Source organism: Schistocerca piceifrons, chromosome 2 (assembly GCF_021461385.2).
Source record: "Schistocerca piceifrons isolate TAMUIC-IGC-003096 chromosome 2, iqSchPice1.1, whole genome shotgun sequence".
NCBI lineage: Eukaryota > Metazoa > Arthropoda > Insecta > Orthoptera > Acrididae > Schistocerca > Schistocerca piceifrons.
Window position 1 is genome coordinate 636,382,881 of NC_060139.1, and position 15,227 is coordinate 636,398,107.

The 15,227-nt window shown below is 44.1% G+C and overlaps 1 protein-coding gene across 1 annotated transcript in view; it reads right to left on the reverse strand.

Moving 5' to 3' along the window:
- Positions 1-629: 629 nt before the first annotated feature.
- Positions 630-15,227, reverse strand: part of LOC124775683 (neuroligin-2-like) — a 327,437-nt gene continuing 312,839 nt past the window's right edge. The window contains exons 9-10 of the mRNA XM_047250511.1: positions 1,456-1,883; positions 630-1,419 (exon numbers count right to left, since the gene is read on the reverse strand). Coding sequence (XP_047106467.1) covers positions 1,264-1,419; positions 1,456-1,883 — 584 coding nt within the window. The 3' untranslated portion in view covers positions 630-1,263. The remainder of the gene's footprint in view (positions 1,420-1,455; positions 1,884-15,227) is intronic.

Consider the following 15,227-nt stretch of genomic DNA (forward strand, 5'->3'; position numbering starts at 1 on the left):
AAATTCATAAAACTTTGTCAGAATGGCCAGAAAGGATTCAGGATTTACACTCATAGCAGTGGAAGTTCAAAAATATAAGAACATATTTTTTTTTTACGTTTAAACTTTGAAACTTTTTCACTTGCCATTGGCTGCATTTGTTGCTATAGGTACATTTTTCTTAATAAATAATGGAGATTCTTCGATGAAGTTTGCACAGCATACAAACCATATTTACAGGTTTATGAAACTCTATAATTTTCCAAATCTATTGAAAACTCTGGTAATAATTGAGATAATTAACTATAAAATTTGAGTTTTTTCTAAACACGAAGTTTAAAATGTAGCAACACATTCATTTTTTCATAAATAAAATAATTTCTGGAGTTTCACACACCTGTAAGTATGGTTTGTATGCTGTGCGAAATTCATCGAAGAATCTCTCGTTCTTATGAAGAAACGTACCTGTAACAACAAACACAGCCAATAGTAAATGAAAAAGATGATTTAAGGTCACACGTAAAATACTTTTTTTATGTTTTTAAACTTCCACTGCTATGAGAGTGAATTCTGAATCCTTCCTGGTCATGCTGACAAAGTTCTATGAATTTATTCCTAAAAGTATAGACAGTGGGAATTGAAATGTCCTGTTGTGTCTCTCCCGCTCCAAGACGGGCCCGTTTGACGTCCCACCTCCCTTAAAGGTTTTCGACATATTTATATGGGTGCGTTTTGCGTTTGGTTCGCTGTGATTTCATAAGAAGCATTAGTCCTAACGAACAGTAATCACTTTGCAGGATCTGAATATACTTACACATGGGAGGAGGAAATACAGAGTGAAACAGCAAATGTCTTCAAAGTACATTAATTTTATTTTACGAACATGTCATCTCATCAATATCCCTTTTTGCTCTGCAAGACAGTTATTTCGCGATGTGAGTAAGTCAACTGGTTTCGAAGGCGAGTCATACGACTCACGAGAGAAGTTATTGGCCTTGTTTGATCATCTGCCCCGCTTAAACAAGAAAAGAGAGAACACTGTTAGAGCGTCTGTAACGTCACTTGCCTTCCAACCTAAACACTGGGTCACCTGTCAACACGACTGTGTCACACGGGGTTCTCTTGGATGCGCACCCTCTTCTTGACCTGCGCCGAAGACCTGGGGCAGGTAGCGTAGATTTCGATGATCCTCGAAGGCGACACGGCGAGCGTGACCGAGCCGCGGCGCGGGGGCGGTGGCGGCGGCGGAGGGTCGCAGTCGGCGGTGGCGCCTTCCTCCAAGTGCTATACGGAGATCTCCTGGATGTGGACCCTCTTCTTGACGGTGGCGGTCGCCGACGGCTGCGGATTGCTGGAGGTCCTCAGCGGCGGCACGGGCGGCGACGTGGGCACCGCGTTCAGCTTGGTGCCGCCGCCCTTGTGTATGTGGGGCACGACGCACTTGGCGGAGGAGGCGGCGGCGGCGGTGGCGTGCGCGGGCGAGTACCTGGGCGGTGGCTCCTCCAGCTTGATGACGTTGGGCGTGAGCTGCGCCAGCGGCACGTCCTCGGGCAGCGCGTCCTTGGAGCCGGCCCTGCGGCGCGCACGCCGCTCGCGCTGCCAGTAGATGCCGGCGAAGATGAGCACGTTGAGCACGAGCAGCAGGCAGCCGATGCCGACGGTGAGGCCGAGCGCCGCCGTGTAGGACGAGTACTGCGTGGTGGCCAGCAGCCGGCCGTCGCCGCCGTCGCCGCCCACCAGACCGTCCTCCGGGTCCACCGTGTCCACGTCGCCGTCGTCCGGGAACGCCGTGCCGGTCGCGTTGGGCGCGCACTCACCCGCCGCCCCCGCGGGCGAGTAGGACGCCGCCGTCGACACGTGCTGCGGCGTCGGCAGTCGGGTGAACGACTCCGCTCGCACCACACCTGAAACACGTCCTTGTACTTCACGCCTCTGTTCCTCAATCTCACACCGAAATTTAATTCTACGCCACCAGTATTTCACGTCTAAGGGCAGTCGAATGGAAACGAGGCAGATGGGGAAAAAATCTGTGAACTGTTTCTTATACAGGGTGGTTACAATCAAAGTGCAGCCATTCACAGATGTCCAGTGTGGTCTGTAATCATAGTACGACAGTGAATCTTGTTCGATATAACGCGGAACTAATTTCGTCTGGAAAAGAATTAGTTCCAAGTTTGGCCACCAGGTGCAAATGCGGTGCTGTACAGCATGCGGTCGACGCCTCGGCTGGCCAAACTGAACAAATTTTGTAAGTGTTGGTTAACAGTAATATCGGCATTATGCCCCTCTTACTTGTTTGACCTTTTGTGCTCGTGTCCCGTTCCTAATCATTGTATATTGAAACATTCTTAGCGTCCTTCTTGCATTCACAGCGCCAGATTGCCATCTACACTACTGGCCATTAAAATTCCTACACCACGAAGATGACGTGCTACAGACGCAAAATTTAGCCTACAGGAAGAAGATGCTGTGATATGTAAATTATTAGCTTTTCAGAGCATTCACACAAGGTTGGCGCCGGTGGCGGCTTTTGCAACGTGCTGAAATGAGGAACGTTTCCAACCGATTTCCCATACACAAACAGCAGTTGACCGGCGTTGTCTGGCGAAACGTTGTTGTGATGCCTCGCGTAAGGAGGAGAAATGCGTACCATCACGTTTCCGGCTTTGATAAAGGTAGGATTGTAGCCTATCGCGATTGTAGTTTATCGTATCGCGACATTGCTACTCGCGTTGGTCGAGATCCAATGACTGTTAGCACAATATGGAATCGGTGGGTTCATGAGGCTAATACGGAACGCCGTGCTGGATCCCAACGGCGTCGTTTCACTAGCAGTCGAGATTACAGGCATCTTATCCGCATTGGTGTAACGGATCGTGCAGCCACGTTTCGATCCCTGAGTCAACACATGGGGACGGTTACAAGACAACAACCATCTGCACGAACAGTTCGACGACGTTTGCAGCAGCATGGACTATCAGCTCGGAGACCATGGCTGCGGCTACCCTTCACGCTGCATCACAGACAGCAGCGCCTGCGATGGTGTACTCAACGCCGAACCTGGATGCACGAATGGCAAAACGTCATTTTTTCTGATGAATCCAGCTGTTTACAGCATCATGATGGTCGCATCCGTGTTTGGCGACATCGCGGTGAACGCACATTGGAAGCGTGGATCTGTCATCGCCATACTTGTGTATCACCCGGCGTGATGGTATGGTGTGTCACTGGTTATACGTCTCGGTCACCTCTTGTTCGCATTGACGGCAGTTTGAACAGTGGACGTTACATTTCAGATGTGCTACGATTCGTGGCTCTACTCTTTATTCCATCCCTGCGAAACCCTACATTTCAGTAGGATAATGCACGACCGCATGTTGTACGTCCTGTACGGGCCTTTTTGTATACAGAAATTATTCGACTGCTGCCCTGGCCAGCACATTCTCCAGATCTCTCACCAACTGAAAACGTCTTGTCAATGATGGCCGAGCCACTGGTTCGTCACAGTACGCCAGTCACTACTCTTGATGAACTGTGGTATCGTGTTGAAGCTGCATGGGCAGCTGTATCCGTACATGCCATCCAAGCTCTGTTTGACCCAATGCCCACGCGTATCAAGGCCGTTATTACAGCCAGAGGTGGTTGTTCTGGGTACTGATTTCTCAGGATCTGAGCACCCAAAGTGCGTGAAAATGTAAACACATGTCAGTTCTAGTATGAATACCCGTTTATCATCTGCATTTCTTCTTGGTGTAGCAATTTTAATGGCCAGTAGTGTATTACTTCTACAAGGTGGTTACAATTAAAATGCAGCCACTCACAGATGTGCAGTGTGGTCGGTAATCGTAGTACGACTGCGAATATTGTTAGATATTTGATGCGCTAAAGCTGAAGTGGTTTAGTCTGGAAAAGATTTAGTTCTAATTTTAGCCACCAGGTCCAAACCCGGTGCTGTACAGCATTCCGTCGACGTCTCGGCTACCCGAACTGAACAAATTTTGTAAGCGGTGGTTAATAGTAATGTCAACATTATGCCTCTCTTACTTGTTTCACCTTTTGTACTCATGTCCCGTTTCTAGTCATTGCACATGGAAACATTCCTAACGTCTTTCTTGCATTCACAACGCCAGACTGGCACCTAGTGGCCACAATTGGAACCAATTTTTTCTTTCAACGTAAATCTGCATGTATTGCAAGCATTACAATATCATACTAGTTTCTCTGCTATACGATAATTACAGCACACATACACATACACACACACACACAGACACACACACACACACACACACACACACACACACACACAAAATTGCAATACTCAGATGATCTCGCCGAATTAAAGCTACAATTCGGTTCCTAAATAGAAAAAAAAATCAGACTACATAGTCTTCCTTTTTTTCCTTGGCAGTCCACTTGGCCGCTGCAAGACGAGAATCTGTCGTATACCTTGAAAATATGTCGAATAATACTCAGAACTAACTAAAGACTCTGCACGTTGAGAATAACGTATAAGCATGTCGGAGATAATGGTTGAGAAGAGGACTGCAAAGGGATGTCAAAAGAGGCCACACTGCGTTTTAATTTACTTGTCAGTTGATTGGTAGCTTTTATCAGATAAGGTATTCTGTTTCTCGTGATAGCGTTTATGAAACTTTCTCTTGCGAAACGCCTTAGTTACAATGTGACCAGATTTCAAACAGTTGGTGTTGTAAGTGTGTTTCAGCTGAAAAAATTTCTTCAATTGTATGATGACCACGCAGTAAAACCATACAGGGTTAAAACAGTCACGGCCACTTCTCAATGAAGAGTCTAGATCTCGTAAGAGCTATTATAGGTTAATTGCTTAGACTGAGGGGAAGATCCGATCTTCGATATATCTCTTTCTGACTAGGTGATCGAGATTTCTCAAATATATTCTATCTGTTTATAGTACATAGCTTGCCGGTTTGTTATAAACAAGTTATGTTGACTGGGTATAACTTATATGCAAATAATCCGGTCAATTTTAGCTTTATGGGACTTAATATTATCATGTAAAATACCCCTACATAGCGAACATACAATAAATAACACCCTTATGTGGAACCATCTCTGCTGACTTCGTTGTGCACCACACGTTGAACCGTGAACTTCCTTATTTTTTTTAAGTAAGGAGATAAAATGCTCATCAGAACGGCGGAAATTTACTACTAACAACGTATTACATTTTGTTATTAAACTACATAATCAGACGAATATTTGGAATATGGAGGGGAGAACTGAAATGGGTGTATACTGGTGAGTGACTAAATGAAGAATTACTAATAAATGACATTTCCTCCAAGCTTAACAAATTTAAATTTGAGAAGTTAGTCTAAAATTTTTAGGATGAGAAATTATGATAGCGCACATTTATGTATACCTCTGGCAGCGCTTCACAGTTCAAGAGATGTGGCTTAAACGTGACACTAACTGTGAAAGCCTCCCAAACATGATCAATCAACTAGCTTCCAGTCACTCAGTCCAACTAATACTTCTATCTGAAAAATAAATAAAGGATGAGCCCCCGAAGAGCGTACATAATGGGATAAAATTAGCTCTTAAAACTCGCACACGCTGTTTTACAATTTGCACCTTCTTCAGTTGGTGTTCATACCGTGTCCGGGCGCTTGCCAATGACTTGGTTCTGGTCGCTTAACCCAACTTATTGTAATGCTCACAACAGGGTGTCGTGTTATCTTTCCTTCAGCGAACCACATGGCACTGACCCGAGTAAGTAATTAAATTTTGATCCTTCCCAATTTTTTGATCAATGTTACGAACTTTATAGGGGGTTGCCTGTTGTGATTTTACGAAAATGTAAGGAAGTTTGCACTACGAAATTGGCATCGGAGTTTGTTGGTGAGTTGCTTAATGTGAGTTCATGTGGCATTTGTGACGAAACCATGGGTACTGCATTCGACAGCTGTACCAATGGAACACATAAATGCTCTTACTGCCTTCATAATTATTTTTGTGGTAAAAACAGTTGGTGGAAATCGAGTTTGTGTGTTAGGTAGTATGTCAGTCACTCTCTGTATAATAACGTTGTGCATTTGAGGGTCTTTGGAAATCAGTTATTGTCTAACTCTGATGTTTGATTTTTATATACGTATATTTAAGACTGATTTTTAAAGTTGAGATATTTTAGCTTTCTTTGTCACTCTATATGCGTCTGAGACAGTGTGACTCCTCTCGTGTTTTGGTGGTTTTAGATATGTATAGCTAACATACTCGTATTTCCATGCTTTTCTTATTTATTACGAATGAAAAGATTCTTGTGAAATTAATCTGTGTACAGTGTGCAACAACTACTGAATGCAATAATACTATCCTAAATTGGGGTCACCCACATTAGGCATTCATAACGAACCTGGAAATTATTCAATGGAAAAGTTTATCGTTTTGGAATCTTCATCGATTTACCTTGCGTATTAAGTACCACATCTCTTTTTCAAATTCATTTCGAAACATTCTAGACAGGGTTACTGAACTATGAAACTGAAATGTCTCCTGACCCATCCCAGAACAGGGACACATTAACGTCAGTACCTTTATTTCAGCCAATGACTGTTGGTACAAGCGTGGCTGCTATAGTTACAGGTGAGTCGAGAAGCAAGAGCACCCTTACGACATTTACAGAAGCTGTCTTAAGCTGTCAGATTACGTTATCTTGTGTGCACCGGTAATGGAAAGATGTGTTATCTTTATGAAATCAGGAGTCGTTTATTACATATTTTAGTATTATTATTTTAGCCGATGTTTAACATACTTTACTCGATGTATTGATTGAATTTGTAATTAGAAACTTTCAACCGGTACGTACTACCATTTTGTCTTAAAAAAACACCGTCCAAAAGATCGTAACACAAAAAGAATAGAGTAACGAAATTTTGGGAATACATTTGTGTAGGTAATATATTTAAATGGTTAACATTTCAAGGTCACAGATTAATTAAAGCGCGGGATAAGCCATTCCAAATGTGAAATGTTGATACAGTAATACCCGATTGGTTGTTTGGTTGATTTTTTTTTTTTTTTTTTTGGGAAGGGGTCAGGGGAGTGGGGACCAGACAGCGAGGTCATCAGTCCCCATTAATAATTGATGTTAGCGCCAGAATGAATGCAAGCATCTAAACGTGAGTGCACTGTGTTGTACTTTGCCAGATATCAGTGTGTGGGATGGACATCGATGCTTGTTGCACTTGGTCGACCAATACAGGAACGGTTAATGCTGGTTATAGTGGACGCTGGAGTTGCTATGTGATGATGTCCAATATGTACTCGATTGGAGCCTGATATGGTGGTAGAGCGGGCCAAGGCAACACGTCACACTATACAACATTCTGGGTTACAACACCGATACGTGGGTGAACGTTACACTGTTCGGAAATATAGCAACCAGTGCTGTTCATGAATGGCAGCATAACAGGTCGAATAAGCAGATTGACGTACAGTCAGAGGGCGTGGGATAACTACGAGAGTGCTGCTGCTGTCGTATGAAATCTCATCCCTGACCATAGCATGAGGTGTAGGTCACGTATGTGTGGCTAACAATCAAGTTGGTTGGAGGAACTCAGCTGGTCTCATTCTAAGCAGCACACAACCATCATTGGCACCGAAGCTGAATCAGCTTCCATCAGAAAACAACAGACCTTCTCCCTGCTCACCAACGACCTCTCGCCTGACACTACTGACGTCGCAAACAGCGGTGTTTTGGGGTCAGGGGAATGCGCGCTACAGGTCGTCCGACTCGGAGATAACTTTGAAGTAATCAATCTGTAGTTGTGTGCAATTGTGATGCCAAATGCTGCTCAGATTGCTGCTGCAGATGTAATACGATGCGCCAGAGCCCTAATTCGACCCCGATGGTCTTGCCTCTCGCCAGCGCCACATGGCCGTCTGGACCCCAGTGTTCTAGCCAGTGTACATTCTCTTGAACACTGCAGCCAGCGGTCGCGTACAGCGTCTGTATCCCTGCCAAGTCTTTCTTCAGTATCGTAGAAGGAACATCTAGCTTCTCGTAGCCCTATTACAGGACCCCGTTCAAACTTCGCGTGGTGCTGATAATGACGTCTATGTCGCCTTAAAAGCATTCTTAACCAACATAAGTCACCAGGTCCAGTGTAATAGGTAACTAGCGCTCAAGGACATTAGAGAGCGTATTTAAAGCAACCCTGATTTGGTTCCTCTCAGTGTCGTTACTACCGTCACTATTATGCGACTGGCTCGAATTTTAAATAATCACCTTTAAGATGTAGAAACATGCCTAACAACTTTAGTTTATATCATAGAACTCCTTCTCGGTGTTGAGATTTTTTTTCCATCAGTGTGTATTCGAGAAACGTTTGTCGCCGACGTAAGAATTTATTTTGTGGTGCCATTCAAATAAAAGTACCTCTTCAGGAAAAGGCGTCCAAATTAACCCATTATGCTCAACGTTACATTAAGGGTACAGGAGACCTGGCACTTTTAAGCACGGGACACGTTTGCGCACGGGGCACGTTTCTCGGTAACCAGTGTTGCTGGGTTGGATGGAAGATTTGTGGTGCCACCTGGTGGGCCCTCTCACAAACTGCGCCGCACCAGCCGAGTGAACATCTTAATGTGACGAATATACACTCCTGGAAATTGAAATAAGAACACCGTGAATTCATTGTCCCAGGAAGGGGAAACTTTATTGACACATTCCTGGGGTCAGATACATCACATGATCACACTGACAGAACCACAGGCACATAGACACAGGCAACAGAGCATGCACAATGTCGGCACTAGTACAGTGTATATCAACCTTTCGCAGCAATGCAGGCTGATATTCTCCCATGGAGACAATCGTAGAGATGCTGGATGTAGTCCTGTGGAACGGCTTGCCATGCCATTTCAACCTGGCGCCTCAGTTGGACCAGCGTTCGTGCTGGACGTGCAGACCGCGTGAGACGACGCTTCATCCAGTCCCAAACATGCTCAATGGGGGACAGATCCGGAGATCTTGCTGGCCAGGGTAGTTGACTTACACCTTCTAGAGCACGTTGGGTGGCACGGGATACATGCGGACGTGCATTGTCCTGTTGGAACAGCAAGTTCCCATGCCGGTCTAGGAATGGTAGAACGATGGGTTCGATGACGGTTTGGATGTACCGTGCACTATTCAGTGTCCCCTCGACGATCACCAGTGGCGTACGGCCAGTGTAGGAGATCGCTCCCCACACAATGATGCCGGGTGTTGGCCCTGTGTGCCTCGGTCGTATGCAGTCCTGATTGTGGCGCTCACCTGCACGGCGCCAAACACGCATACGACCATCATTGGCACCAAGGCAGAAGCGACTCTCATCGCTGAAGACGACACGTCTCCATTCGTCCCTCCATTCACGCCTGTCGCGACACCACTGGAGGCGGGCTGCACGATGTTGGGGCGTGAGCGGAAGACGGCCTAACGGTGTGCGGGACCGTAGCCCAGCTTCATGGAGACGGTTGCGAATGGTCCTCGCCGATACCCCAGGAGCAACAATGTCCCTAATTTGCTGGGAAGTGGCGGTGCGGTCCCCTACGGCACTGCGTAGGATCCTACGGTCTTGGCGTGCATCCGTGCGTCGCTGCGGTCCGGTCCCAGGTCGACGGGCACGTGCACCTTCCGCCGACCACTGGCGACAACATCGATGTACTGTGGAGACTTCACGCCCCACGTGTTGAGCAATTCGGCGGTACGTCCACCCGGCCTCCCGCATGCCCACTATACGCCCTCGCTCAAAGTCCGTCAACTGCACATACGGTTCACGTCCACGCTGTCGCGGCATGCTACCAGTGTTAAAGACTGCGATGGAGCTCCGTATGCCACGGCAAACTGGCTGACACTGACGGCGGCGGTGCACAAATGCTGCGCAGCTAGCGCCATTCGACGGCCAACACCGCGGTTCCTGGTGTGTCCGCTGTGCCGTGCGTGTGATCATTGCTTGTACAGCCCTCTCGCAGTGTCCGGAGCAAGTATGGTGGGTCTGACACACCGGTGTCAATGTGTTCTTTTTTCCATTTCCAGGAGTGTATTTGTGTTTCTGTGCAAAATGAGTAAAGTTTTTACTAAAATATCGAAGTTCCTGACGAGCTTATCTTATAGATTCGAGAATAGATAAATATACGTTCGTTTACAGAAGATTATTTTACTGTACAAGGTATATCTGTACAAACTGAAAGTCTAAAAGCTACTGCTGTAATTTCGAAACTAATCCAAACTTCGTGTTGGGGCGCAATTACGAAATTCTCTTGCAGCAAGCTTATGCACTATTCCGCATTGCGTTAAAGAGGAAATCATTTCCCGTAACCGATACCCCAGTCAATGAGTCTTTAGGACACCGCCAGTTGATAATGTAGTCTAAGAAAATGTCGTCTTAGGAGATTAAATGGTAGAAATTGTTAAAATATCCTATTCGAATCTAATGAATCTGAAACAGAAAACTTTAATTATATGAGAGCAAGCAAAGATAAGAGGATGAAATTGCTAAAATCAAGAACAAGACAAAATGAGGATAAGTTTTCTTCGATGGATAGGCCCAAAATTATATGTGTATTTACTGCTTGAGACGATACAACTAATTAAGGAAAAATCAAGATTAGGTCGAGTGCCTTAGGTGTAATTGTTCGGCGGACGACGATTGCGCCACAGGATGCACATCATAATTCGTGTGCATAAACTGCACCTCGGATAATAATGACGAAAATCAATCATTCAGATTTCTATGCAGGCCATATTATGCCAAGAGGTGGAAGTTCGGCGAAAATTAGTTTACTACCAATAAAATTTTTGTGTGTTTCCATGTTCATTAAATATTCCCGTAATTTTGTTTACTGACAATAAAACACTTTTGAAAATTTCAGTACTGTGTTTTGCTTACTCCTTGTTGCGTTCAGTGAGTTGCATAATCGTACATTGATAGGTGCATAAACCTTCCTCACACCTGAGCGGGTTTATACCCTCGACTTGACCCATATAAAACTATTTTGTGCTCTTAAATGTAATATTGAGTGCATTAAACATATTAGCTGTTGGGAATACGGACAATAATCAGTTGGTTAGTGGAATGACAACACTAAAATGTGTGCCGAACTGGTACTCGAATCCGGATTTCCCGCGTTACTCGAGCGGTCGCATAAACCGCTTTGTTAATTCCTGGACGACCCAGAGCTAAATCCAATCTTCTATATGTCGTCGTTCATGCGTCACAACCTGCAGTCGTACACATTACGTAATTCCCGTGCAGGGGAGAAGGGTGGAAATTTAGTCGAAAATCGCTGCCTGGTATCGTCGGTGAAATACAATATTGCAGTGCCTGCGTTGTTAAGCAGTGCGACGCAATGTTCCTTCGGATATATATGCATGTCCGAGGGAGCATTGAATAGTACTTCTAAAGAACAAAGGTATTGCAATACCATAATGCAAAGTGGGAAGCACATATACCAAATTATACTTAAATAAACACGTTTACTTCCCCCATGAACCATGGACCCTGCCGTTGGTGGGGAGACTTGCGTGCCTCAGCGATACAGATGGCCGTACCGTAGGTGCAACCACAACGGAGGGTTATCTGTTGAGAGGCCAGACAAACATGTGGTTCCAGAAGAGGGGCAGCAGCCTTTTCAGTAGTTGCAGGGGCAACTGTCTGACTGATCTGGCCTTGTAACATTAACCAAAACGGCCTTGCTGTGCTGGTACTGCGAACGGCTGAAAGCAAGGGGAAACTACAGCAGTAATTTTTCCCGCGGACATGCAGCTTTACTGTATGATTAAATGATAATGGCGTCCTCTTGGGTAAAATATTCCGGAGGTAAAATAGTCCCCCATTCGGATTTTCGGGCGGGGACTACTCAAGAGGACGTCGTTATCAGGAGAAAGAAAACTGGCATTCTACGGATCGGAGCGTGGAATGTCATATCCCTTAATGGGGCAGGTAGGTTAGAAAATTTAAAAAGGGAAATGGATAGGTTAAAGATAGATATAGTGGGAATTAGTGAAGTTCGGTGGCAGGAGGAACAAGACTTTTGCTCAGGTGATTACAGGGTTATAAATACAAAATCAAATAGGGGTAATGCAGGAGTAGGTTTAATAATGAATAAAAGAAATAGGAGTGCGGGTTAGCTACTACAAACAGCATAGTGAAAGCGTTATTGTGACCAAGATAGACACAAAGCCCATGCCTACTACAGTAGTACAAGTTTATATGCCAACCAGCTCTGCAGATGATGAAGACATTGATGATATGTATGTCGAGATAAAAGAAATTATTCAGGTAGTGAAGGGAGACGAAAATTTAATAGTCATGGGTGACTGGAATTCGTCAGTAGGAAAAGGGAGAGAAGGAAACATAGTAGGTGAATATCGATTGGGGGGAAGAAATGAAAGAGGAAGCCGCCATGTAGAATTTTGCACAGAGCATAACTTAATCAAAGCTAACACATGGTTCAAGAATCATAAAAGAAGGTTGTATACCTGGAAGAATCCTGGAAATACTAAAAGGTATCAGATAGATTATATAATGGTAAGACAGAGATTCAGGAACCAGGTTTTAAATTATAAGACATTTCCAGGGGCAGATGTGGATTCTGAACACAATCTATTGGTTTTGAACTACAGATTGAAACTGAAGAAACTGCAAAAAGGTTGGAATTTAAGGAGATGGGACCTGGATAAACTGAAAGAACCAGAGGTTGTAGAGAGTTTCAGGGAGACCATAAGGGATTAATTGACACGAATAAGGGAAAGAAAAACTATAGAAGAAGAATGGGTAGCTCTGAGGGATGAAGTAGTGAAGGCAGCAGAGGATCAAGTAGGTAAAAAGACGAGGGCTAATAGAAATCCTTGTGTAACAGAAGAAATATTGAATTTAATTGATGAAAGGAGAAAATATAAAATGCAGTAAATGAAGCAGGCAAAATGGAATACAAACGTCTCAAAAATGATACCGACAGGAAGTGCAAAATGGCTAAGCAGGGATGGCTAGAGGACAAATGTAAGGATGTAGAGGCTTGTCTCACTAGGGGTAAGATAGATACTGCCTACAGGAAAATTAAAGAGACCTTTGGAGAGATTAGAACCACTTGTATGAATATCAAGAGCTCAGATGGCAACCCAGTTCTAAGCAAAAAAGAGAAGGCAGAAAGGTGGAAGGAGTATATAGAGGGTTTATACAAGGGTGATGTAATTGAGGACAATATTATGGAAATGGAAGAGGATGTAGATGAAGATGAAATGGGAGATAAGATACTGCGTGAAGAGTTTGACAGAGCACTGAAAGACCTGAGTCGAAACAAGGCCCCGGGAGTAGACAACATTCCATTAGAACTACTGATGGCCTTGGGAGAGCCAGTCATGACAAAACTCTACCAACTGGTGAGCAAGATGTATTAGACAGGCGAAATACCCACAGACTTCAAGAAGAATATAATAATTCCAATCCCAAAGAAAGCCGGTGTTGACAGATGTGAAAATTACCGAACTATCAGTTTAATAAGTCACAGCTGCAAAATACTAACGCGAATTCTTTACAGACGAATGGAAAAACTGGTAGAAGCGGACCTCGGGGTAGATCAGTTTGGATTCCGTAGAAATGTTGGAACACGTGAGGCAATACTAACCTTACGACTTATCTTAGAAGAAAGATTAAGAAAAGGCAAACCTACGTTTCTAGAATTTGTAGACTTTGAGAAAGCTTTTGACAACGTTAACTGGAATACTCTCTTTCATATTCTGAAGGCGGCAAGGGTAAAATACAGGGAGCGAAAGGCTATTTACAAATTGTACAGAAACCAGATAACAGTTATAAGAGTCGAGCGGCATGAAAGGGAAGCAGTGGTTGGGAAAGGAGTGAGACAGGGTTGTAGCCTCTCCCCGATGTTATTCAATCTGTATATTGAGCAAGCAGTAAAGGAATAAAAAGAAAAATTCGGAGTAGGTATTAAAATTCATGGAGAGGAAGTAAAAACTTTGAGGTTCGCCGATGACATTGTAATTCTGTCAGAGACAGCAAAGGACTTGGAAGAGCAGTTGAACGGAATGGACAGTGTCTTGAAAAGAGGATATAAGATGAACATCAACAAAAGCAAAATAAGAATAATGGAATGTAGTCACATTAAATCGGGTGATGCTGAGGGGATTAGATTAGGAAATGAGACACTTAAAGTAGTAAAGGAGTTTTGCCATTTAGGGAGTAAAATAACTGATGATGGTCGAAGTAGAGAGGATTTAAATGTAGATTGGCAATGGCAGGGAAATCGTTTCTGAATAAGAGAAATTTGTTAACATCGAGTGTAGATTTAAGTGTCAGGAAGTCGTTTCTGAAAGTATTAGTATGGGGTGTAGCCATGTATCGAAGTGAAACATGGACGATAACCAGTTTGGTCAAGAAGAGAATAGAAGCTTTCGAAATGTGGTGCTACAGAAGGATGCTGAAGATAAGGTGGGTAGATCACGTAACTATTGCGGAGGTATTGAATAGGATTGGGGAGAAGAGAAGTTTGTGGCACAACTTGACTAGAAGAAGGGATCGGTTGGTAGGACATGTTTTGAGGCATCAAGGGATCACAAATTTAGCATTGGAGGATAGCATGGAGGGTAAAAATCGTAGAGGGAGACCAAGAGATCAATACACTAAGCAGATTCACAAGGATGTAGGTTGCAGTAGGTACTGGGAGATGAAGAAGCTTGCACAGGATAGAGTAGCATGGATAGCTGCATCAAACCAGTCTCAGGACTGAAGACCACAACAACAACAACAACCACGTTTAAGGCTATACAATTTTAATTACGACAAATCCAAACAAAACATTTTAAAATCTTCGTAAATGTTTACGAGGAAAAGGAACAACTATAAACTTTTTACTCTTATTTAAATATTGTTCAACTCGTGTTCTTTGTTTTGTGTTAAGCGCTTCAGTCCGGAACCGCGCTGCTGCTACGGTCGCACGTTCGAATCCTGCCTCGGGCATGGATGTGTGTGATGTCCTTAGGTTAGTTAGGTTTAAGTAGTTCTAAGACTAGGAACTGATGACCTCAGATGTTAAGTCCCATAGTGCTTAGAGCCATTTGAACCATTTTGTTTTGTGTTAGTATATGTCGGAAGCAAACTGCTACTGGGGCCACGGGCAGTTGAATATAAACATTTTTTCCTACGGCCAGAATCACATCACGTCATGAAGTTAGAGTAAGTATAACAAATACAATATTTTGTAGTTCAGGT